Source organism: Schistocerca nitens, chromosome 4 (genome assembly GCF_023898315.1).
Source record: "Schistocerca nitens isolate TAMUIC-IGC-003100 chromosome 4, iqSchNite1.1, whole genome shotgun sequence".
Lineage (NCBI taxonomy): Eukaryota > Metazoa > Arthropoda > Insecta > Orthoptera > Acrididae > Schistocerca > Schistocerca nitens.
Window position 1 is genome coordinate 600,177,824 of NC_064617.1, and position 23,724 is coordinate 600,201,547.

The 23,724-nt window shown below is 43.9% G+C and overlaps 1 protein-coding gene across 1 annotated transcript in view; it reads right to left on the bottom strand.

Moving 5' to 3' along the window:
- LOC126252460 (putative inorganic phosphate cotransporter) overlaps nt 1-23,724 on the bottom strand; it is an 89,713-nt gene that overhangs the window by 26,001 nt on the left and 39,988 nt on the right. Inside the window, exons 5-7 of the mRNA XM_049953356.1 lie at nt 20,235-20,458; nt 14,654-14,815; nt 4,055-4,187 (exon numbers count right to left, since the gene is read on the bottom strand). Coding sequence (XP_049809313.1) covers nt 4,055-4,187; nt 14,654-14,815; nt 20,235-20,458 — 519 coding nt within the window. The remainder of the gene's footprint in view (nt 1-4,054; nt 4,188-14,653; nt 14,816-20,234; nt 20,459-23,724) is intronic.

The window sequence follows — 23,724 nt, forward strand, 5'->3', positions numbered from 1 at the left end:
GGCCTCCTTCGTCTTTCGCTCTAACCCCAGCAGTATAAAAAACAATTATACATCGTAACATTACACTGAGGTGACAAAAGTCATGGGATACCTCCCAATATATAATACCGTGTCGGACCTTCTTTTGCCCAGCGTAGTGCTGCAACTCAGCATGGCATGGACTCCACAAGTCGTTGCAAGTCCGCTACAGAAATACTGAGTCATGCTGCCTCTACAGCAGTCCATACCTACGAAAGTGTTGGCGGTGCGGGATTTTGTGCACGAACTGACCTCTCCATTATGTCCCATAAATCTTCGATGGGATCAGTGTCTGACGATCTGGGTGGCCAGATCATTCCCTCGAACTATTCAGAAGTTCTTCGAACCAATCGCTAACAATTGTGGTCCAGTGACGAAGTCCATAAAAGGCCGCAAATGGGTTCCAAGTAGCCGAACATAACGATTTCCAGTCAATGATCGGCTCAGTTCGACGTAAACACAGCTCACACCATTATGGTGCCAACACCAGCTTGTACAGTGCCTAGTTGACAACTTGGGTCCATGACTTTGTGGGATTTCAGTCACATTCGAACCCTACTATCAGCTCTTGCCAATCGAAACCTGGACTCATCTGACCAGGCCTCAGTTTTCCAGTCGTCTAGAGTCCAATCGACATGGTCGCGAGCTCAGGAGAGTCCCTGCAGGCGATGTCGTGCTGTTAGCAAAGGTCTGCTGTATCGCTACCTAGCCGTGGTAAAAATTGTTGTTTTCAAGAGCGCTCCGCAGCGCGTAGTGTAAAGCAGTCGCCCTCTGTTTCTGGCTGTGGCGCCGCTGCTGCAATCGCAGCTTTGGTGTCTCCCTCTGGTGGGGAAGGGGAAAAGTTGCCTGTCCATGTGCATTTAAGCGGCGCTATGAGCTCGCCAGTGGATCAGTCAGTCAGTCTGGGTGAGTCTGGACTCAGTCTGGGGCCAGTCTCTCGTTCCCAGCTTGCTAGTCTGTCTCTCGTCCGAATTTGTGGTGCAGTAGAGAACTCAATGAGTGGTCGCCCAGTCGGGGGCTTAGTTCCTGCATCTGAGTCTGCGCGTTAGGCCGCCAGTCTGCTCGAGTTGCTCAGGCAACGGTCATTGGCGGTTGGATCGATCGGTTAGTCGGTCGCGCACTGAGACACAAGGTGACTGGTCCGCCTTGAACGTCGGTGCATGTGAGGTCGCCACGTGAGTCCAGTGGGCCGCCCCGTATAGCGAGGGGTAGTGGCTTCGCGGCCGACACGAGAGGAGTCAACCCACGACGTCGGTCGGGCCGGTGCGAGTTGCGACGCCGTGAGACGGGAGATCGGCGCGCCTTCCTGCGTCCGCTGAAGCGTCTGGCAACGGACGGTTCGGGAGAGCGGTTTGGGGGTGCTGCGCCAGGTCTTCGCCAGAAATCGCAGTTTATTAGAAGTTTTTTTCACCTTGTGGAGTAGGGGCGGGTTAGAGCAACCTGCGGTTCGGGTTGTTCGGTAATCGCCGTATCAATCTGCCGTACGTTAATAGCTACCTCTGTCATGTTTGTCGGATTCGGTGTGTCCACGAATTTATTGCTTGAAGTGTAACGGCCTAATTCCTGAAATCATCTTGAGAGGCGGTATATGTGTACTGTAGAGCATGTTTGGCCAACCTTGTATAATTTGTTAGATTGCATTTTTATTGCATTTCATGGGCTTTTATTTTAGTATATAAAGTTGCCAGCCTTCCACCATAATACTTTTCTGAGATGTTAAAAATAAGTTGCACCTTCGGTGGCAAGTTAATCTTTTAATTTTAGTGTTTTGTATCTTTTCCATCCCTCCTACGGGGTACATAGTTTGTGTGTTTGTGTGAATTGTTAAAACTTTTACTTTAAGGTAATCTGGTGTCTTGCAGATTTGCACCTGAGTAGTCTTTCAGAGGTTGTTGTGAGCGGTCGTGACTACGGCCGTGTCAAAAGGGAGCGGCAAGGTTCTCAGCCCAGGAGCTCATACACTCAAAAATTTGTTTCTTTCTGCCTGTGAATAAATTGTAACTTGATATTTAGAGGGTGCTTTCTGCTTATAATTTTAAATCTGTTTCTTAAAAAACAAAGGCTTTTAGGAATAAAATTCCCATTTGTTAAAAGCAATTTCAATTTGATTTCATCAGTTACTCCCTGGCAACTACTTCCACGCTCACATAGTGTGATTAAACGGGTTAATGTTCTTGATGAATCGCTAGTAAATAAAGTAAATTCTTAAGAAAAAGTTTTGAAAGTAAATCCACGGTTCAGCCACCTTTCGCCGCACTGTGCTAACGGATAGGCTAGTCGTACGTCTCACATTGATTTCTGCTGCTATTTTAGACAGAGTTCCTTGTATGTTAGCACTGACAACTGTACGCAAACGACAGTGCTCTCGGTTGTTTAGTGAAGGCTGTCGGCCACTGCGTTGTACGTGGTAAGAGGTAATGCGTGATATTTGGTATTCTCGGCACACCTTGATACTGTGGACCTCGAAATAGTGAATTCCCTGACGATTTCCGAAACAGAATGTCCCGTTCTTCTAGCTCCAACTGCCATTCCGCGTTCAAAGTCTGTTAATTGCCGTCGTGCGGCCACAGTCAGGTCGGGAACTTTTTCACAGGAATCACCTGAACACAAATGACAGCTCCGTCGTTGCACTGTCCTTTTATACCCTGTGTAAGCGGTACTACTGCCATCTGTATGTGGGCTTATCGCTGTCCCTTGACTCTTGTCACCTCAGTGTATATGTCTCAAAGAACAATACAAGAATTAAGGTGTGTTTATAATATGGTATGTTGGCCTTGTGAAAGAGACGACTGTCTAAACTTTCCATTCACATAAAGCGAAATGTTTCGCGACACAGACATGAAAAGGACGAGCTGTCAGTTTCGGAGGCAGCCGTTTTGGTGGAGTGAAGAACTATTCTTATGAGGGAAATCGCAGAGCTTTATCTATATGCCCGCGAATGTTTTTTATATATTGTATCACTGTACTATGCGTCAAACATGTAAAACTTCAGTCGCATGGCGGAATATGGAGAGACGACTTACAGTGATATGATGACGGAACACTGCAGGGGAAGGAAGAGAAAACAATAGATTACGATACTGATACGTATTCGTTGATATCGTCGGAAGGAGCAGAAATAAATCGTCACGGGCAACTTAACAAGTAGTGCTGCAACACGTGAGCTTGTTAAAACATACATGTCACACTGTTGAAAACAATACAGGTTATCATGATTTTTGTAGCCAATAAAATTTCTCTGAGCACTATGGGACTCAACATATTAGGTCATAAGTCCCCTAGAACTTAGAACTACTTAAACCTAACTAACCTAAGGACATCACACACACCCATGCCCGAGGCAGGATTCGAACCTGCGACCGTAGCAGTCCCGCGGTTCCGGACTGCAGCGCCAGAACCGCACGGCCACATCGGCCGGCTGTAGCCAATAACCTCAGCAGCGCTCAAGAGAGAGCATAGAAGCGTTACCGTTCCCTTTCTGAAGACGTGTTCTCTAACTGGCTGCACAATCCTCCTTCCCTTCTGCACTTGTACCACTTCACTATCCAATGTGCGAGGTTTTAATCATTGCAGAGCTGTAACAGAAGACCTAACCGCATGTCCTTTCATTCGATTACTTTGTCTAACACCCCAACTTTTTTTCCAGTGAGTGTAGTAACAAATATCACAAACGCTTAAAATTTTCTTCCGAAAGGCCAACCATACTGACATATATTGTCTAGCTACTTTATAGTGTGGTTTACAACTTTAGAACATATATGTCAGAAACAACTATGTCGTGACATCATAAACGTACGTATATTTAAAATAAACTGCGAGTTATCCTGAACTGTTTGTGGCAGTTACGTAAGAATGTGATGTAAAATTTGGGAAAGAAGAGAAATCCAAGGATTGGTTGTGAGGGAGTAGTGCACACTAACACTACTGAAAAACATAAAACCTCCAGTTAGTATTTGGATTCTGGAGTGGCGTAATCTATACGTTTTTAATTCATGGTGCACCTATTGTCTGTGTGTGACCAGCAACAGGTACTCACTGAGGCCGTTGAAGATTTTGTAGCCGGAGAGAGGCGTCACCAGGCCTCTCTTGATGATCACGTCCAGGATGATGCTGGATAACACACTCGCCACTCCGCCGACCACGTAAGGCAGTGCCGACAGAGCTGCGTTCTGCAAGAGTGATGTAGAACATTTGTTGGACACTATATGGTTTATAAAAACTTATAACCATAGTGAAAGTCACGAAATACTCGCAAATGATCACAATCATCCCACAGTCATACATGATTGAGTTTAAGAAAATGTTCCTGCTGACTCATTAGTTAATCTGCAGCATTCTTCTGTAGCACCACATTTCTAAAGCTTCTATTCTTACCGTCCACGTTTCAGTTCTGTACAAGACAACAGTCCAGGTTAATACCTCCAGAAAATATATGCTAACAGATAAATTTGGATTAGATATTAACAAATTATTGCTGCTGAAAAATGCTTTTCGTTTAGTACATTTTTTTGGAGCCGAAAAAAAAACGAGATCGTCTTTTACGAGTTGTTCTATTGTTCGGCATATAATCCTTGTCAGTATTTTGCATGCTTGATGTATTAAACTGGTGATTCGGTAATATTCACAACTGATGGCGCCTGCCTTTTTTGCAACTGGGATTATTACATGGTTTTTGAAGCCTGACGTTATTTCTCCTGTTTCGTGTATTTTGCACACCAGGTAGAACAGTTTTATCATGGCCGGTTCTCCCAAGGATCTCAATAATTGTGAGAGAATATCATCTAATCCTGGGGCCGTTTTTCGGCTTGGTAATTTCATTTTCTATCGAATTCTTCTCGTAGTAATAAATCTCACAATACGTTTTCTACTACTTCCTCTTCCCTTTTTATAAAACTACCTTCAAGCTCGTTTCCCTTGTAGAGTAATTTTATATACTACCTCCCCCTTTCACCTATCCATTCTTTCCTTAGTATTGGTTTTCCATCTGACTGCTTGGTAGTTATACAACGCCTCTCTCTCCGCCAGTATCTCTGTAGACGACATCCACATTTTTCCTAGTTATGCATGCTTCTACATCACTGAAGCTCGTGTCCGACCCGTTTCTGCCTTGCCATTTTGCACTTTCTTTCAATATAATTTTCTAGACGCTTATATGCTATTTTGGTCTGCTCTGTTTCCTGCATTTTTATATTTTCTCCTTTCGTCAATTAGATTCAATTTCTCGTGTGTTATCGAAGGATTTATACTGGACATTGTCTTTCTGTCTATTTTAACAACTGGTCTGTTTACTATTTCGTCTTCCACAGTTACCCATTCGTCTTCTGTGGTATTCCTTTCCCCGCTTTCGGTCAGTCATTGTCTAATGTCACTTCTGAAACTCTCAACTACCTCCAGTTCTTTCAGTTTGACCAGCTCACATCTCCTTCGTTTCCTATCGTTTTGCAATGTCTTCAGTTTTAATCTACAGCTGATAACGAATAAATTATGATCAGAGTCTGCATCTGCCAGTGAAACGTTTTTCTGTGTAAGATCTGATTTCTAATCACTGTCTTACCATTTTGTAATTTTTGTCAAACCCACCTGTGGCTTAAATGTATCTTTCATGACTATTAAACCAAGTATTAGCGAGGATTACATTCTGCTCCGTGAAAAATTCTACCAGAGGGCTTCCTTTTTCATTCATTCCCGCCACTCCATTTTCCCGTAATAGTTCTCATTTTCTCCTTTTTTCCTGCTTAAATTCCAATTCCATCACAATTAAATTTTCTTGTCATTTAACTATCTGAATAACTTCTGTTGTCATATCATACATTCTTTCAATTCCTTATTTCTTCATCACCTGCATAAACCTGTACTGACATCGTGTTTATCTTGGCTATAATAAGTCGTTAACTATACTGTTCATAGTAGCTTATCTGCAGTGCTAGTTTCTTATCCGCCACTAGACATGTCCCTGCAATACCCCTATCTGATTTTGTTTTTATAACCTTTTACTCACCTAACCATAATTCCTGTTCTTCCTAGCGCGACACTTCACTAGCTCCCAGTATATCTAACGTCAACCTCTTCAACTGCCCTTTTTAATTTGTGTGGCTTACCTAGCCGATTAAGAGATCCAACAAATTTCGCTCCGACCAGCAGAATGCCGGGTTTGGTGTCCCTGATGACGACGTACTGTGGAGTGATCTCCACGTAGAGGTCCAAGTGTGGGACTATTAAGGAGATGGGAGTTGGACAGACTGAAAGAACCGAAGATTACTGAGAGTTTTAGGAGGAATATTAGACAATGATTGACAGAAATCGGGCAAAGGAATACAACAGAAGACGAATGGGTAGCTTTGAAAGGCGAAATAGTGAAGAGAGCGTTTGTTCAAATAGACAAAAAGTAGAGCTGCATGCTCTTGGGAAATATGTCTGTAAGTAGTTTCACCCTGCTTTCATTCGTTCGCAGTACCAGCATAGCGAGGCCATATTGGTTAATGTTACAATGCCAGATCAGTCAATCATACAGAGAGCTGGTTGCCTCCTTCTTCTACTGAAAATTGCCTGATCTCCTCCGCTGTGGTTGCACCAGCGGTACTGTTATCTGTATCGTTATATGGATCATCCAACCTTGACAAGTTCCATGGTTCAATGAGGGACCAAAAAACTATAGAACATTAAACGGTCACCACAACAACTGATTAACCCAACATATTAAACATGGCATTATCATATGTGATTCTTGACATTTTCCCTGAGGAGGGAGTATTCCATGTAGTTTCCGGATTGCAACCGCTTGAAATAGCCATCATGTCACGATATTACGGCTGACAACCATTCAGACATCTTGAGGTAGATGTTTTGCACTGTAGAATATTATTTCGCTTTGCTAACTTTATACTAAACATTGGCGTGGAGATGCACGCGCAAAGACAGCTTCTACATGAGCGATATCTATCTAGCGTAGCGCCATCTTCGAATGTTGCTCAGTCTATGGCACGTAATGGCCATACCACATGCGCACTGTCTGTCGGAATGCGGGCTCGTGGATTTACGATTCAGATATCGAATTAATAAAATTTACTGTGGCTAGACATGTCGTTAAGTATAAAATGTTTTCTTCTGACGATATGGAAGAAATCACTGGTTCCTGCGATTTGATGATGGTGAGGTCCCATTTTCCGAGGATCGTAATGGACGATGCGGAGACCCGCACCGCCTACTAGGCAAGGTCCTAGCGGAGGTGGTTTGCCATTGCCTTCCTCCGACCGTATTAGGGATGAATGATGATGATGATGATGAAGACGACACAACAACACTCAGCCATCTCGAGGCAGGGAAAATCCCTGACCCCGCCGGGAATCGCACACAGGACCGCAAGCGCGGGAAGCGAGAACGCTACCCCAAGACCACGCAAGACCTGTGATTTATACAGCTGAAAACTGCCATAACGAGTAATAAGATTTCCCGCCAATCTGATTTCCTGAGATTCCTTAATTACTAAATCTCAGAAGGATATCGTCGAGGCCAATATTTCCTTGGCAGAACAATCCGTGGTATGTTCTGTGGGGATACAATACTCGGCTGTGGCTTACTTACTGCAGTGCGAAAAACGAGTGTCGCCTTCTCTGCGTGTTGTCTGACCACTAAAGACTTTGATATCCTGGCAAGGTATTGCGTAGATTCCAGCCCTCCACCGTCGTAATGCGTGCAACCGCGCCGGCTCCGACAAGCCGTACCGCGTCGCAACACACACTCTCGTTTCTTCTGCACCAGCCACATCGCGTTTATTTTCACGCTTGAAATAGCAGACTCAGCAATAAATGTAGAACCAGCTGCAAGCAGCGGTATCAGCAGAATCGCGATAAAATCCCCACCGTTCTGACTACATAACCCTGTATTATGCTTCGCGGAACTGGAAAGCCAGTTCGTACTAGCAAAGATATCGTCAGATGAAACCAAATGTAGCTACGTAGTCGCAGCACTAAATGAAGATCTAGCTGCGGAAGTGCAGGACATCCTAGCTGTACCGCCAAACACCCAACGTTATGCAATATTGTAAACGCTTTATTTTCAGGCCTACACCAAATAGAGGCGAAGCGAATGGAAAAACCTCTGTGAGCGGAAGAACTCTGCGATGGGACCCCATCTCAGCTTTTACGACGTCTACGGACGCTGGCGGGTATTACAGTCAGTGACGCCATACCGCGAAACATCTGGTTGTCACGCTTACCTCCGATACACAGAAAATTTTAACGCTTTGCGCCGGTGATTTGAAAGCCCTAGCGCAGACAGCAGTTTAGTGGAAATGTATCCGACTGCGAGTGTGTCTGTATTAGTTTCACAACAAGACAACGTTCCCGCAGTGACTCTTTCATCGTTGCAGTCGCACTTAGTAGAACTAGCTACACAAATCGTTACAATGCAAACGACACGCACTCGTCGTCGGCTACGAAGTCGATCGTCGCGAAGCCGCAAGCGTGCCACGCCGAATATCTGCTGGTACCGTAAGAAGTTCGGCGCGACGACCGGAAATGTACGCCACAGTGCAGTGGAGACATGACGCAGAGCGCATATCTGCAGCCTGCTACTCCTGACAATACCAGACGTCGCCTTTTCGTGACGGACCGTGAAGCAAAAGTGAATTATTTGGTAGCCACAGGGGTGGAAGTGTCAGTGTACCCGGAACCCCGACTACAATGCCGCAGCTCCGACGATGATTACTGCCTATTCGCCGCCAACAACTCCAATTTCAGTACATATTGGTGCGTGACACTAGTACTTAATCTCGGATTACGTCTCAGATCCCAATAGCAGTTTCAGTTGCAGATGTGTCGCATCCTATTCTGGGAGCAGATTTATTGTCTTTTTATGGCTTGGCCCCCAACCTACGACATCAGCAACTGATAGATTCTACTACTAATTGCGCAGCCGAGGAAAGGTATGCTACGTCACTCATACGACAGTAAATACGATTTCGAGAGATACTCCACGACATTTTAGCGATGTCTGCGTCAGAAGCGGAACATCTAGAACATTTAAACAAGATATTGATCGTTTACGTATGCAAGGCCTGATTATTAACCCTGCACACTGTATCTTTGGGGCAAGTTACGAAAGATCCCCGAGATAACAAAATAATCGCACATCCTGGCGCCAGTGAAGCACGCCACAGAACACCATACCCTTATCACACCAGGACCATCAGTCTACGCACCTCCTCGGGGCCAACACCGGAAAAATTAAAAGTCGTGAAGCAGGAATTCTGTAGCATGCTGACACGAGACATCTGTCGAGCTTCCTGTAGCAGTTGGGCAGCCACTTTAAACGTGGTACCAAACAAGAATAATGGATGACGTCCATGCGGCGATTACCGCCAACTCAATGCAAGGACCACTTCTGACCGGTATCCGGTGCCACACATAGGAAATTTCGCTTTCAACATACACGGTAAGAAATATTCTCTGCGTTTGACTTAGTTCGAGCGTACTATCAAATTCCTGTTGCACTAGAAAACTTGCACAAGATGGTAGTAACAACGCCCTTCGATCTTTTGAGTGTGTGAGAATGCTTTTCGGACTGTGTAATGTGGGGCAGATATTTCAACGCCTTATGGACGAAATCACAAGAGCTCTGGAGTTCTGTTATGTCTATATGGACGACATGTTAGTGATGTCTGCGTCAGAAGCGGAGAATCTAGAACATTTCAACAAGATATTGATTAGTACCTCGTCTCCTACCTTCCAAACTTTACAGAAGCTCTCCTGCCAACCTTGCAGGACTAGCACTCCTGAAAGAAAGGATATTGCGGAGACATGGCTCAACCACAGCGTGGGGGATGTTTCGAGAATGAGGTTTTCACTCTCCAGCGGAGTGTGCGCTGATATGAAACTTCCTGGCAGATTAAAACTGTGTGCCGGACCGTGACTCGAACTCGGTAGGTAAAGGTCCCGAGTTCGAGTCTACTACTGCAGTGGATGACTTCTACCTACGAATTATGGCTCGGAGGAACCTTGACAGCAACGGCACTATGTTGAGTAATGTGTTTTGTGCAGCTATAGGACGTCGTGTTACTACTCAAACTGTGCACGTTAGACTACATGATGCGCAACTTCGCTCCCGACGTCCATGGCGCGGTCCATCTTTGCAACCACGATACCATGCAGCGCGGTACAGATGGGCCAGCAACTTTCCGAATGCACCGCTCAGGAATGGCAACACGTTCTTTTCACCGATGAGTATCGCAAATGCCTTCAAACAGACAATCGTCGGAGACGTGTTTGGAGGCAACCTGGTCAGGCTGAACGCCTTAGACACACTGTCTAGCGAGTGCAGCAAGGTGGAGGTTCCCTGATGTTTTGGGGTGCCATTATGTGGGGATGACGTACGCCGCTGGTGGTCATGGATGGCGCTATAACGGCTGTACGATACGTCAATGCCATCCACCGACCGATAGTGCAACCATATCGGCAGCATACTGGCGAGGCATTCGTCTTCATGGACGACAATTCGCTCCACCATCGTGCACATCTTTTGAATGACTTCCTTCAGGATAACGACATCGCTCGACTAGAGTGGGCAGTATGTTCTCCAGGCATGAACCCTATCGAACATGCCTGGGATAGGCTGAATATGGCTGTTTATGGACGACGTGATCCACCAACCACTCTGAGGGATCTAAGCCGAATCGACGTTGAAGAATGGGCCAATCTGGACCAACAGTGCCTTGATGAACTTGTGGATAATATGCCACGACGAATACAGGCATGCATCAAAGCAAGACGACGTGCTACTGGATATTAGAGGTACCGGTGTGTACAGCAATCTGGACCACCACCTCTGAAGGTCTCGCTGTGTGGCGGTACAGCATGCAGTGTGTGGTTTTCATGAGCAGTAAAAAGGGTGGAAATGATGCTTATGTTGATCTGTATTCCAATTTTCTGTACAGGTTCCGGAACTCTCGGAACCGATGTGATGCAAAACTTTTTTTGATGTGTGTGACAGTATGCGAAAAATTCGCCTGTGGCATAGGATAATCTCATTGTCGTCGAGTAAATATCACTCGCCTAAACTGCTCTCAGCCCTATTTTAAGACTATTTCTAATGAAACTCAAATCCAATTCACAACAGAATACTTCGTAACCATTCAGCAGAAGGAGTACTCCACGACCAAACTACTAAACACTTCCACCAAAATTCAGAAACAACATCGTTATATATATTTTTAATACATACAGTAATGCGCCACTTAAATTCCGTAACTAGTTCTTAGTTTAATACAATGTTCAATAATAAATCCGCAATCCTAACATGGCGCTGTATATATTAGTACATGACCAAGTCGAACATATCCAAAGAGTTTTAAATTTCATGGAGTACCTATACGTCCGTCCTTTTGAAGTCAGCTGAACTGCCTTTTTTCCGGAGAATCAGTTAGTGTGCCAAACATGTCGGTTCAATGTCTCCTGTACTTCAAGAGATATGGAATTTCACGTAAAACATATAATAAATTTTCTGTTGTTAGTTAACTGAGCTAGAGGCTGTAATTTATTCATTTATAATATCAGTTGAAGCTATAACTACAAAGATTCAGTTCATAGAACTTATTTTTCTATTCTTTTCTTTGCTTTCGTTACAATAGCTTTCTGACATTATAGTAACCACTTTAGGAATTCTTATTTATCTTTTGTTGGGTTCAGGATACAGGGAGACAGAGAGTGTGTGGAGGACATACGTAAAGTGCAGTTGCTTCATTTCATTGAAAACTATGTAAAATGTATGCGTGGGAAAATCCTTGTGCAGTGATGTATCATGTGATGTATGTCCAGAGTGCATGCTTTTGTATCAAGGCAGCCAGAATAAATGTTACGTGTTAAATAGGTTAGAATTTCATTTCTGGAAATAATAATTATTTTATTTTATTTAAATTAACTTTGGCTCCGTAAATTCAGAATGTTTTCATAAATTTACTTCAGTTTTCTATTGGATGGCATCGGAATTACCGCATTTGACGGCTGCAGCTGATCTGATTGGCTGTCTAAATCATCAGCCAATAGGGTCTAAGAATTTCCCGTGCTATGTGCAGTGCTTTATGGTACAGTTCTGTGTATATAGGATTCGCTCAGGAACAGTCTTATTGTGCAGATCCTTGTGGAAAAGCTGCTTCATATTTCTATTAAGACGAACAACATCTTGTACTTTTTCAGTTGTTTTATGGTATTTATAAAGCGACTTTAGTTTTGAACATTACAGTGAAATGATTATCTAACATAATCAGTCAGTGCAGGAGGCGATCTATAATTTTGTATTGTAGCCTTCTTCTAAAAACCAATTTATTTGTCAAGACCGTTGTTTTAAACACAGTTACAGGATTACTAGTTTCGTCAATATATGTATGTTGCGATCCTCATATCCATAAAATCGGGTAGTGGTGTTACATCATACAATGCTTACATCACTCTGTCACATGAAGACTATACAGTATGCAAAACAGCAGCGACTGTTTTATGCGTATTATATAGTCCTCATGTAAAAGACTGATGTAAGCACTGTATGATGTAGTTACCACTCCTTATTTCATGGATCTGAGGACGTCAAAAGTAGTAGTCTAGTGATTGTGCTTACGTAGCGATCTTTACGAATAAATTGGTTTTCAGAAGAAAACTACTATACATTATTGTGAAAGTTTGGAAGTTAGCAGCGTGTGAATTTCCTTGTCGTACTTGAAACTCTGCATGACTTGTTCCGTGTATACCTCGGGATATTTTGGGGAGTATTTCTTTTCAAGAAGTCACTGAACAATTTGATGCAGCAACTCGCGAATAGCTGCGGGTCATTGACTGTATAGAATGTTAAAATCGTTCGGGTCGAAATCGTGAACTTCTGGCTGCTTTCGTGGAGAACTTTTAATAGAAACTGTTCTTAATTTCCATCGGTATTAATTGGAATGTAAGTAGGGAGCTTGATAGCCATTTACAACATATTTTGAAGCAATAAAGCCTGATTAGTTGAACTTTAAAACATTTTCAAGCAAGTTCCTTAGAATCCCGAACGCCAGATATTTTACGAACTTACAGATGCTGCTTCAAAGCTTGAATTATGCAGCCTTTGCTTTGTAGGTATTTAGTTGGTGTTTCTTCAACGCTACACATTCAGAGTGAAAGGTCAGACAACAGAACACCTGTGAGGGTAGGTGGGATTGTAGCAGTTCTCCATATTCTATAATAACTACATTATTAGTTCGTATTGAACAAAAACTGTTCATTCATGTTCTCTTGAAAAGCAAAATCAAACTCTTGACTAGTCAATACAAAGAACAAATAGAAGCACTCCTTGACCACTTTAATACCATCTCTGAACTGTTGTCGACTCTCGAACATCCGCACATCACTGTAGTAATGCGTCACAGTGACCCTCGCCCACCCCCCCCCCCCCCCCTCCCCCCAACGTTTTGAATGTGGGGAACGCAGTTACCATTGTGCTATTTCCTCTTCTCGACCATATAAATCTTCTCTTGGAAACCTGGTTCCCTGGTACCTCTGGAAACATAGGATAAAGTTGACGGACAGCTTGGGAGAAAACCCGTCTGTGAAACCCGGTCGTCGTTCTAATCTCTGTCGCTGCCTTGTTATTGTACCTTCGGGTGTTAACGCCTTTCCACCACTGTGGTTGTCGGCGGTTGAGTGTGCTGTAGGCAGCATTGCGTCCTCTTCATGTTTCACATACGTTGGCTTTAGCCTCTCTGTAGATACTGTCGTGGTCTTGCTCTGCTGCTGTATGATAAAATTATGAGTCACGCTCCAGACCCGATAAGGTCCTACATGCAGTGGGAACAACGGTGGTTTGACTGCATCTACTCGTAACTACACACGTGAAAATAGCTGAGGATCCTTATTAATAAATATGGGTTTTTGTACCGTGACGAAGAGGGACCTGTGGACTGATCCTTCTTAGCTCGTGATCAGCAATGTAGCAGTTCCCTATGTTCTATAATAACTAGATTATAGCCGGCTCCGCCGCAGGTCTTATAGCCACGCCGTGAAGTTTGAGCTCTTTGATCATACCACTACCCTCCATTTTTATTTTGTAATATTTATTGTAAGTTCAACCCTCGACCGTTTCAGTTATGTGTTCTTTGATGCCTGCCAAATTCTCACTAGGCCGTCGGCTATCCGCTTTTGGTGACCAGTTGTCGGTCGTAAGACTGACAGCAGAGCCCAATGATACATGTAATGGTTTGTACAACGTATTTTCGGAATAGCTTCAACACAGAATTTGTCCCATTTTGGACCATGGTTGCACCCTCCGCTGTCTCTTTATCAAATATCATCTCCAAGTGAGCAGGTCGCGGGGTTTGCTTATAAATTACCACGGTGGCAATAATCGGTAGCTTACAACCTGCAACAGTTCAGTAACATGTGAAAACACCATGCGTGTGTCGCTAAAGTTGCAGGGCTAATTTCCTGAATAACGGGTACACGACAATGTGTGGAGAAAAGGTACAGTTAGGAATTAAGTATAGCCATGATAATTTCCGGTGACATACTATCCTATTCCCGTACCAACAAGAGAACAGACACGCAAGGAACACGTAAACAGGTCATAGGTACGGAATTTGGAGTGGAATTTAGATGAGTTTGGTAGATATACTTACGCTGCGGATGGGAAACCTGAGGATGGCCGCCATGTAGGTGGGCAGGTAGGTGATCTGGCCGAAGAAGTTCCAACCGATGCCCACGTGCATCATGGCGCACGCCCACACTCCGGGGCACTTGAAAATGGAGCACCACGGCACTGGTGGCCTCTTCCGCTGGCCCTGAAACACATGCAACACGCCCACTCAGGTGTAACTGTTTTCAAACGATGAATGGACGGAAATTATTTCCCGAAAACTACTTGTTGAAAGAAACAAGCGAGAATAAGATTGATCGAGTTACTAACTATCAATGAATAAAGATTCTTATAGCAATGAAACAATATCAATAACAATTACGTCGGGAAGTGCACCAACGATTCGTGCTGTTATCAGAAATTTGTGCATGACAAAATTATTAAACTATCGATGAATGAAACTGACATAACAATGAAGCAATATCAATAAAACCTAAGTCTATAAGTGCACCATCGGTTTGCGCTGTAATCAATCTGTGCAATCTGTCTTTCAAGTGCGGTCCATTTCCAGAAAGAGCCAAATGAGACACTAAGTTTTCAAACAGGAGATAAAAAACGCAGAAGACAGATTTTCTTACTTCCACTGTTTTCGAACTTTCTGATGAGGCCATGCGTAAATGACCGTAATACACAGTCTCTTGTAAGATTCAGTCTATATTGTTGTTTGTTTCGAATAAGTTGGAGCAGTATGGAATAAGTGGATAACGTCGCCATGCTTGGAAGAATAAGGTTGGCTTCCAACGCTAAGAAAATGAGAAAAAGTTTGAACCTGAAAAGATGCTGTAAAAACTGCTGTAATACTATTGCTTCTACTTTTCTTTATATATATTAACGAACAGCCAGAAACACATCAAATCACTCTAATTTTTTTCTACTTCCAATTGACGCAAGTCTTACTGTAAAATACGTTCTGACGTTTTTTCGGTTACATCAGTCACTTATTCTTAGCCTTTTGTCTCGCAATCTGACACTCATACTTGTCGGACTATTTCTGAGGGGTACAGCGCTTAGCACCACTTTCTAGTCAGAGGATTGGAGACGCACAGCTGTGCGGTGACAGATTTTTTTCTGACTCACTATTCATACAGTTAATAACAATTGTTTATCATAACATGATTGTAACACTGAGTAAGTTCGAGGGAAAATTCTTAATATTTATTGATTCAAATAATGTATTTTACTCCCCGCCCGGCTAGCCGCGCGGTCTAACCCGCTGCGTCCCGGGCGGGAAGGCGTGCCGGTTCCCGGCACGAATCAGCCCGGCGGATTTGTGTCGAGGTCCGGTGTGCCGGCCAACCTGTGGATGGTTTTTAAGGCGGTTTTCCATCTGCATCGACGAATGCGGGCTGGTTCCTTTTATTCCGTCTCAGTTACACTATGTCGGTGACTGCTGCCCAAACGCTGTCTACACGTTCGCGTACACCATAATTACTCGACCAGGCAAACACTGGTGTTACACTCGTCTGGAATTGCGGACCGAACCGCAAAATAACCCTGGGTTCGGTGTGGGGCGTCGGCGGGGTGAGTGGACTCCGGTCCCTGTTGTAGGGTTGTGAACTACTGAGGGCTACGAAGCCCCTCCGTCGTTTCTAGTTCGCCGGTTCAATACACAATACACACTAATGTATTTTATAAAGCAAATGAACTTAGGTTTGAATAAACAGTGAAAGATGGAGGTGTTTACCTTGAGAATTCGGTTGTGGCTAAACCTGTGTGAACATTGATGAGGATAAAATCTAATAACGGTTTACTCAGCGCCTGCACCTTCAGTAAAAACGTTATTGTCTACGTAGAAACATGTGTCAGAGACTGTAATAGTGCCGATAGAGGTCACACTAAATTCATGTAATGAAATTCCCATTTCACTTCAAAGGAAACCCACAAAGTCTACATTAAGTAATCCCACTTAGTTACTAATATGGAAGGGGGGCAAAGAAGAGGTAAAACGAATAATTTAGTCAGTACCCGTTATGTGTTTTAGTTTTCTTTCAGGTGGTGTCGAATTCATGCGTCTGTCTGTTGGGCATGACAAAGAAACAGGGGACTACTGCGTAAAAGGTGTAAATCAAGGGATACGTTTATAGACTTCCAAGCCGACGAAACGCGTTTGGCAGTGCACGAAGCCTTCAACGACTACAGTAGCGGAATGTTACAGAAGTGCCTTTTACAAAAACGTAAGAAATTATGGCCACATGTAAAGGCTATGAGTCGCACTAATTTTAATGTCCAATAACTCAGAGATGACACAGCAACCGAGATTGAGGGCAGCTAAGCAAAAGATGAACTCTCTTACGAATTATTGTTTCTTTACAAAAAAAAAGATACGGTGTTAACGTCTTAGTTTAATTCTAGCACCACTGCAAAGATGACCGATTTGGAATAGTGCCAGTGGCGTTGAAACACAGTTAAAATCCCTAAAATTAAACTAGGGTCTAGGGCCTGTCAGATTATACGCAGAATACGCAGCTGTGCTAGCTCCCAGTTTCACTATAATATACCGTAGATATGACAACCATGAATAAAAGTGCCCGTTGGTTGGAAGAAAACAACGGTCACACATCTCTAAAAGGGTAGCCGAAGTGATTCACAGAACTACCATCCAATCTCAGTGACGTCCGTCTGTTCTTAAATCTTAGAAAATGTTCTGAGCTGAAACCTACTGAGGTACGGTATCTCAAAGAAAATGATCTCCTCTATGCAAATCATTATCGATTCCTAAAATAATAGTCACACGAAACTGACATGAAATCCTGAAAGCCATGGATAAAGGTAACCAGGTGGATGGTGTTCTTCTTGGCTTCCGGAAAACGTTTGATTCGGTAGCACACCAGTGTTTATTAAGATAAGTGCAATCATGTGGTTATCAGACCAAGTTTGTTACAGGACTGAGTATTTTTGGACAGGGAGGACGCAGCCTCTTGCCTTTGCTAGAGAGATGACTACTGAAATATTTTGAATGCAATGATCCACACTGGCTGTAAAATACTTTTATTAAAAGTCACAAACCGTTTCACGTCAATATAAAACTCATCATCGCGTGATAGAGATTCTTTTAAACAAGTGATAGTAGTACTGCTCTGTCTGCTGACGCTCAACCACCTTCCTGCTCGTGGCTCGATTTAACTACGGACTGCCGTTTTTACAGCGCTATGTGTTTCTACCTTGACGTGAATGATGAGGAGTCGGTCTACGGCAATTAGCTTCCGACCATCACTTGTCAAAAAGAATATCACCTGAGCATGTGTCTTAAATTGAGGCAAAACCGGAGGTAATTTTTAAGAAAGGCATTTTACAGCTAATGCGGATCATTTCAGTGAAAATGTGGAAATTTGCCTGTGATGGCCCTTAATTTAAAATAACATGCTCAAGACTGTCTACACAAATAGGTGTAACATTAGGCGTGCGCCAGAGAAATGTATTTCAACACTTACCGTTTGTTATGTATATTTATGAGCTGGCAGACAATATTAATACTAATCTGTGACTTTTTTCAGAATACGTGATTAACTACGGTGAGGTATTTGAAAAAAAAATTGTGCAAATATCCAGGCAGACCTAAGAATCCAGAACTGTGCAAATATTGGAGAACTGTGTGCTTCATGAAAGGCAGAAAATTAGTATCCTATGGTTACAAGATCAATGAGTCACAGCTACTGTCAAGTCAAATACATAGGTGCAACGCTGTGTATGGATAAGAAATGGGTTCATCATATTGGCTGATAGGTTGAGTAAGTAGCAGACTTCTGTCCATTGACCGGATGCTGGGAATATGCAGTCAGTCGACAAAGTAACTTGCTTAGAAAAGACCTTTGGTAGCACGGATGGTCACACGTTTATCTGACTCAGGAAAAAAACGTTACGGAAATGCTGAAAACCAACCATTGGCAGACTTGAAGATTGGCGCCAATTTCCCCAAGAAGGCCTACCTTTATTAATTGAGAACATCCAACTTTAAATCAACCTCTTAACTGAAAGGGTTAGACTAATTACAGAGCACACGTAGGTGTTCATGTATTCATTCTTGTTGCACCCTATGCGGTAATGGATCGGTAAGAAACCATAACATGTGGTGCAATACTAAATATTCTGTCATGCAATTCTCGCCCCTAGTGTTCAGAGTATATACACTGATCAGCTAGAACACTATGAATAACTACCTAAAAGCCGATATTCCACGTTTGGCACGGATAACAGCGGCGACGCGTCGAGACATGGGAGAATAGAGGTCTTGTTACGTCGCTGGAGGGAGTCGGCACCACACCTGCACTCACAAGACACCTAATTCTGTAAATTCCTGGAAGGGTGGGGATGAGCTCTGACGCCACGTTCAATTGCAGCCCAGATGTGTTCGATCGGGTCCTGATACGGCGAGTTGGGCGACCAGCACACCAATTGGAACTCGCCACTGTGTTTCTCTAAGCACTTTATCACACTCCTGGCCTTGTGATTTGGTGCTTATTTTTGAAAATTTCCACGGTCGTATGGAAACACGATCGAGATGAAGGAGTGTACGTGGTCTGCAATCAGTGTATGGTACACCTTGGCCGCCTTGGTGCCTCGCAAGAGCTCCACTGGACCCATTGATGCCCATGTGAATGTCCCCCAGCGAATAATGGAGCCGCCGCCAGCTTGTCTCCGTCCTGCAGTGTCGAGGAGCTGTTGCCCTGGATGACGACGGATTTGCGACTGTCCGTCGACATGATGAAGAATGTATAGGAATTCATCAGACCATGCAACGCTCTGCCACTGCGCCGACGTACAGTGTGGATGGTCACGTGCCCATTCCAATCGCAGTTGCCGATGTCGTGATGTTAACATTGGCACATACATGGGTCGTCAGCTGCGGAGGCCCATCGTTAGGAGTGTTCGGTTCACTCTGTATTCAGACACACTTGTACTTTGACCAGCAAGGAAGTGTGATGTTAGTTCTACCACAGTACGACGTCTGTCCTGTTTTACCAGTCTGCCCAGCCTACGATTTCTTATATCTGTAATGAGGGGTGGCTGCCCAATACAAGAACACCTGGATGTGGTTTGGCTTCCCTACGGGTTGAAGACAGTCATTACAGTACTTGTAGAACACACAAAAAATCGTTCTGCTTCCGAAGTGCTCCTGCCGAGCTTCTGGGCCATCACAGTCCGCCCTCGGTCAGACTGAGACAGGTCGCGCGCCTTCGCCGTTCTACACATGGACAGCATGCTCACTGTTAAAATACATGCACTGTGCCTGTGTCTGATTAACAGTCAAACCTCAGCAGATGGCGCTGCTATCGCCTGGACGGGTTTACATCGATAGTAGATCAGTGGTCATAATGTTCTGGCTGATTAGAGTATGTACACCTAGATTTTGGGGTGGGGGAAGTGGAAGGGGAAGGGGAAGGGGAAGGCTGTTCATTTTTCCAGTTCCTTACGACGAAGCCGTCAAGGTCTTAATGACATTAATGTCGATGAAAGAGATGTGTTACACGACAATCTTTTCCAGTCTAATTTAGTAATCAATACACGTCCTAATGTAAGAGTGTGTCGTACATGTAGTGTAGATGTGGCCAGAATGCAAGACCGACCTGCAGCTTATCCGCGCCGACTGAGGCCTCGATGTAGCGGCGCTCCTCTTCAGAGATCCATGGATGGTCTGCGGGCGATTCGTAGACCAGCACGAGCCACGGCACGTACCATAACACGGTGATGGCGCCGAACACGTAGAAGACTAGCGGCCAGCCACCGGCCAGGTTAGAGTCGCACAGTAGGCCGGACACGGGCAGGCAAATGCTCAGGCCCAGGTAGCTGCCTGCCGCAGACATACCGTCGCTCATCAACCACTCACAAGCAACAACAAACCTACTACAAATCAAAGTCAGCAACAAATATCTGTAAAACCACAATCAGTAGTCCATATGCAGCACTAGTTTCAGAACATTCGACAGTGTAACACCTGACAAATGACGGAGACATAGGAATCTGCATTATTTATTATAAATGTTAATGGTCTCGATCGCAATATAATATAATTACAACTAGATGATGAGCACTTTCGGTTGATTAATAATAATTCCCCAGTCTGTGTAACCAAACAGAAAAAAATGCCTTTCACTTCACATGTAAATCCCCTGCAATATTTTTTTAAAAAATACACGTTCTATAAATAAATATTATAGCACTTAAATAGTGAAGGATCTACCATGCTTATACTATAACTGGTATGTGGTAATCACAACAACATCATTAATAAGTGCATCTCGTCAATACTAACAGACTGGTTAAAGCATGACTTTTGATGCATAAAACCAGTAGGAGTCTCACTGCTGCAGCTGTTTGCAAGCAGATGCAATTTGAAGAAACAAACGTTATGATGACAGCTATAAAATTATTGAGACAAATACAAAGATATACATTTTATTGATAATCCCAATATAAATATAAAATAGCAAAGAGCAATATGAGTTCGATTGGAATGGTTGTTTTAATAGTTTCGATGACCTATTTTAAAGTTAGTGTTTTGATATCACTAGTGTGCAGATAGACAGGAACCTCTAAGCCGTGAATGGGTTCCCCATGGAAGACTGCCAACACAAATACCCTAGCTTCCCTACGGTTTGCTGTGCTGCGGCATTGTCTCTGCTATGCAAACCTGTCGGAAGTTGGTGCCTCAGCCATGAGGTATGACCATTGGCGATTAACAACGATTTTAGTATCAAAGTGCTGTCCTCGTTAGTTTTCGTTATTCAAAAATAAATTACATTTCTTGGGTAATACATTGTTTTAATAGCTACACATTATTTTCTGTTCTTATGTAATCCTGTACAAGTTTTAGTGTTTTTTATTTGTTTTGGGATTTTAATGTCTTGCTTGCTTATCCAAGAGCTGGAATCCCTTATCCCCAGCGGCTATTGACTACAGTGGCTAGGGCACGCCCTACTCACTGGTACTAATTTGATAGCTGCACTTCTCCCACCACCTGTACTGTTCAGACAGCTAGGAGCCCTCTCCCATTATTCACAAATAGATCAGTAGTATGCATCATATACAATGCCTGGTCTATTTTGTCTTCGTTTTTCTGTATGTGCCGTTCTCGTTCACGTCGAAGAATCCGCTGGGTTTACCGTTTTCGCCTTGGGGATCGTCAACATAGCCGCCCTCCTGGTGACTTCTACCAATTCAGTCATCTCCGCTGCCTCTGCCTCCGCCTCTGCCACCACCTTCACCCCTGTCATTACTGCTGTCACCCCTGCCAACCTCGAAGACGTTTTGTCGCCAACCACTGACTCATCAGCCACATCGACCACTCTACATCACCATCACCCTGGGCACCACTTTGGCTGCTGCTTACACATCACTCACTGCCTCTCGTTGCCATTCTCCACCATGGATCAGTCAACCACGTCAGTCACCTGTACTCCCCCATTTCCTATTCGCACTGCCACCACGTGGAGCACATTATTTCATGCACCGTCCTAAGTTTGTCCTGCTTTACGTACAATATGCTTCACCATCATTACCAATATACATGCACCTCACTCCTTTTCCACACCTCTTTACAATGTCTCTTTCAGCCAAGATTCAGCAGCCAACACTTCTACGATTTCCACATCCAGAACAACCTGCTGAGCAACAGATGATGACACGAACATCCCTTCCACGAGCAACACTGTACCTACCAATGCAAGTCATGCTGAAGGTTCAGCACAAATAACGCTAAATAACGCAATATTACGCCACCCCCATCCCACATCCGTCCTTCCATCCATCAGCCACTAAAAGACCACCAAAACGCCGAAATACGGATGATGCTCCCAGTCCCACACCCAAGAAACATGAGACTCAACTGGACAACACTGTATACATGGACACATCATCCCCTCTCCCCACTTACCTTTTTCATCTTCATCCTCTGCAACTCACAACCACAATTTCTATTACCCAAGTCCCTCGCCCTCGAAATCATAAAATACCTCTCAAACCTACAAATCCAACAAATCATTCCAGGAAAGTACCACAGCTTACTGAAGTCCCTAAACTAACTTTTATACCAACCTACTCTCCAAAAGCACTACATAACCTTTGCTCCCAAAGCCTCCTTAGCACCTCCCACCACAACACCAATCCCTCACCATCCTTGTACACTCACTGTAGTAGTCACAAAAGTCAGCCTTGAGGTCACAAACGAGGATGTGTAATTCTATCCTGATTTAGAGGTCTGAAACATCCTCCAGGTCAATAGTGACCTTGGCCCCCTTAACTCATGTTTTATTCAAAAGGGGGCTCTGAGCACTATGGGACTCAACTGCTGTGGTCATAAGTCCCCTAGAACTTAGAACTACTTAAACCTAACTAACCTAAGGACATCACACACATCCATGCCCGAGGCAGGATTCGAACCTGCGACCGTAGCGGTCGTGCGGTTCCAGACTGTAGCGCCTTTAACCGCTCGGCCACTCCGGCCGGCCTGTTTTATTCAATCTGTCTCCACCTCATGTAATCTGTTTAAAGAGGGAGCCCTGATAAAACACTGCTAAAATAAGATCTGACCTTCCAGATCCCATCCCCAACCCCAAAAGTGTGATATTTGCAGTGATCACCTCTAAGTCGAATGTCAAAACACACTCAATTGTCCAGTCTGTAAGGCTGCTCATTTTCTTAAACCTTGCCCTCCTACCTGCAACAATTCCCAAACCACCTATCCCATGAAATGCAAAGCCAAGCCCCAACCTACCAATACTGAACTCACTGTCGGAATCTGCCCTATCGATAACCCCATGAATCCCGAAAATTCCCTTGAAAAAAACCTCCCTTTGCTGAAGAATTCACAGCATTCATTATGATCATCCTTTAAAGTGTCCATCAATTTCAAAATCGACACACTCTCCAACAAATCTCCCTTACTGCCTATTCCATCTTCCATATGAACACCCAAGTTATTTGCTCGCACAGTCAGGTTCATGTCGTCTTCGTCCCTACCGACACCCTACTCTAAATTCCCTCTAGTTCTCACCCACACAAACCACACCCAATTTCATACTGCTGTGCGACAACACTACAACACCATATTTCACAACA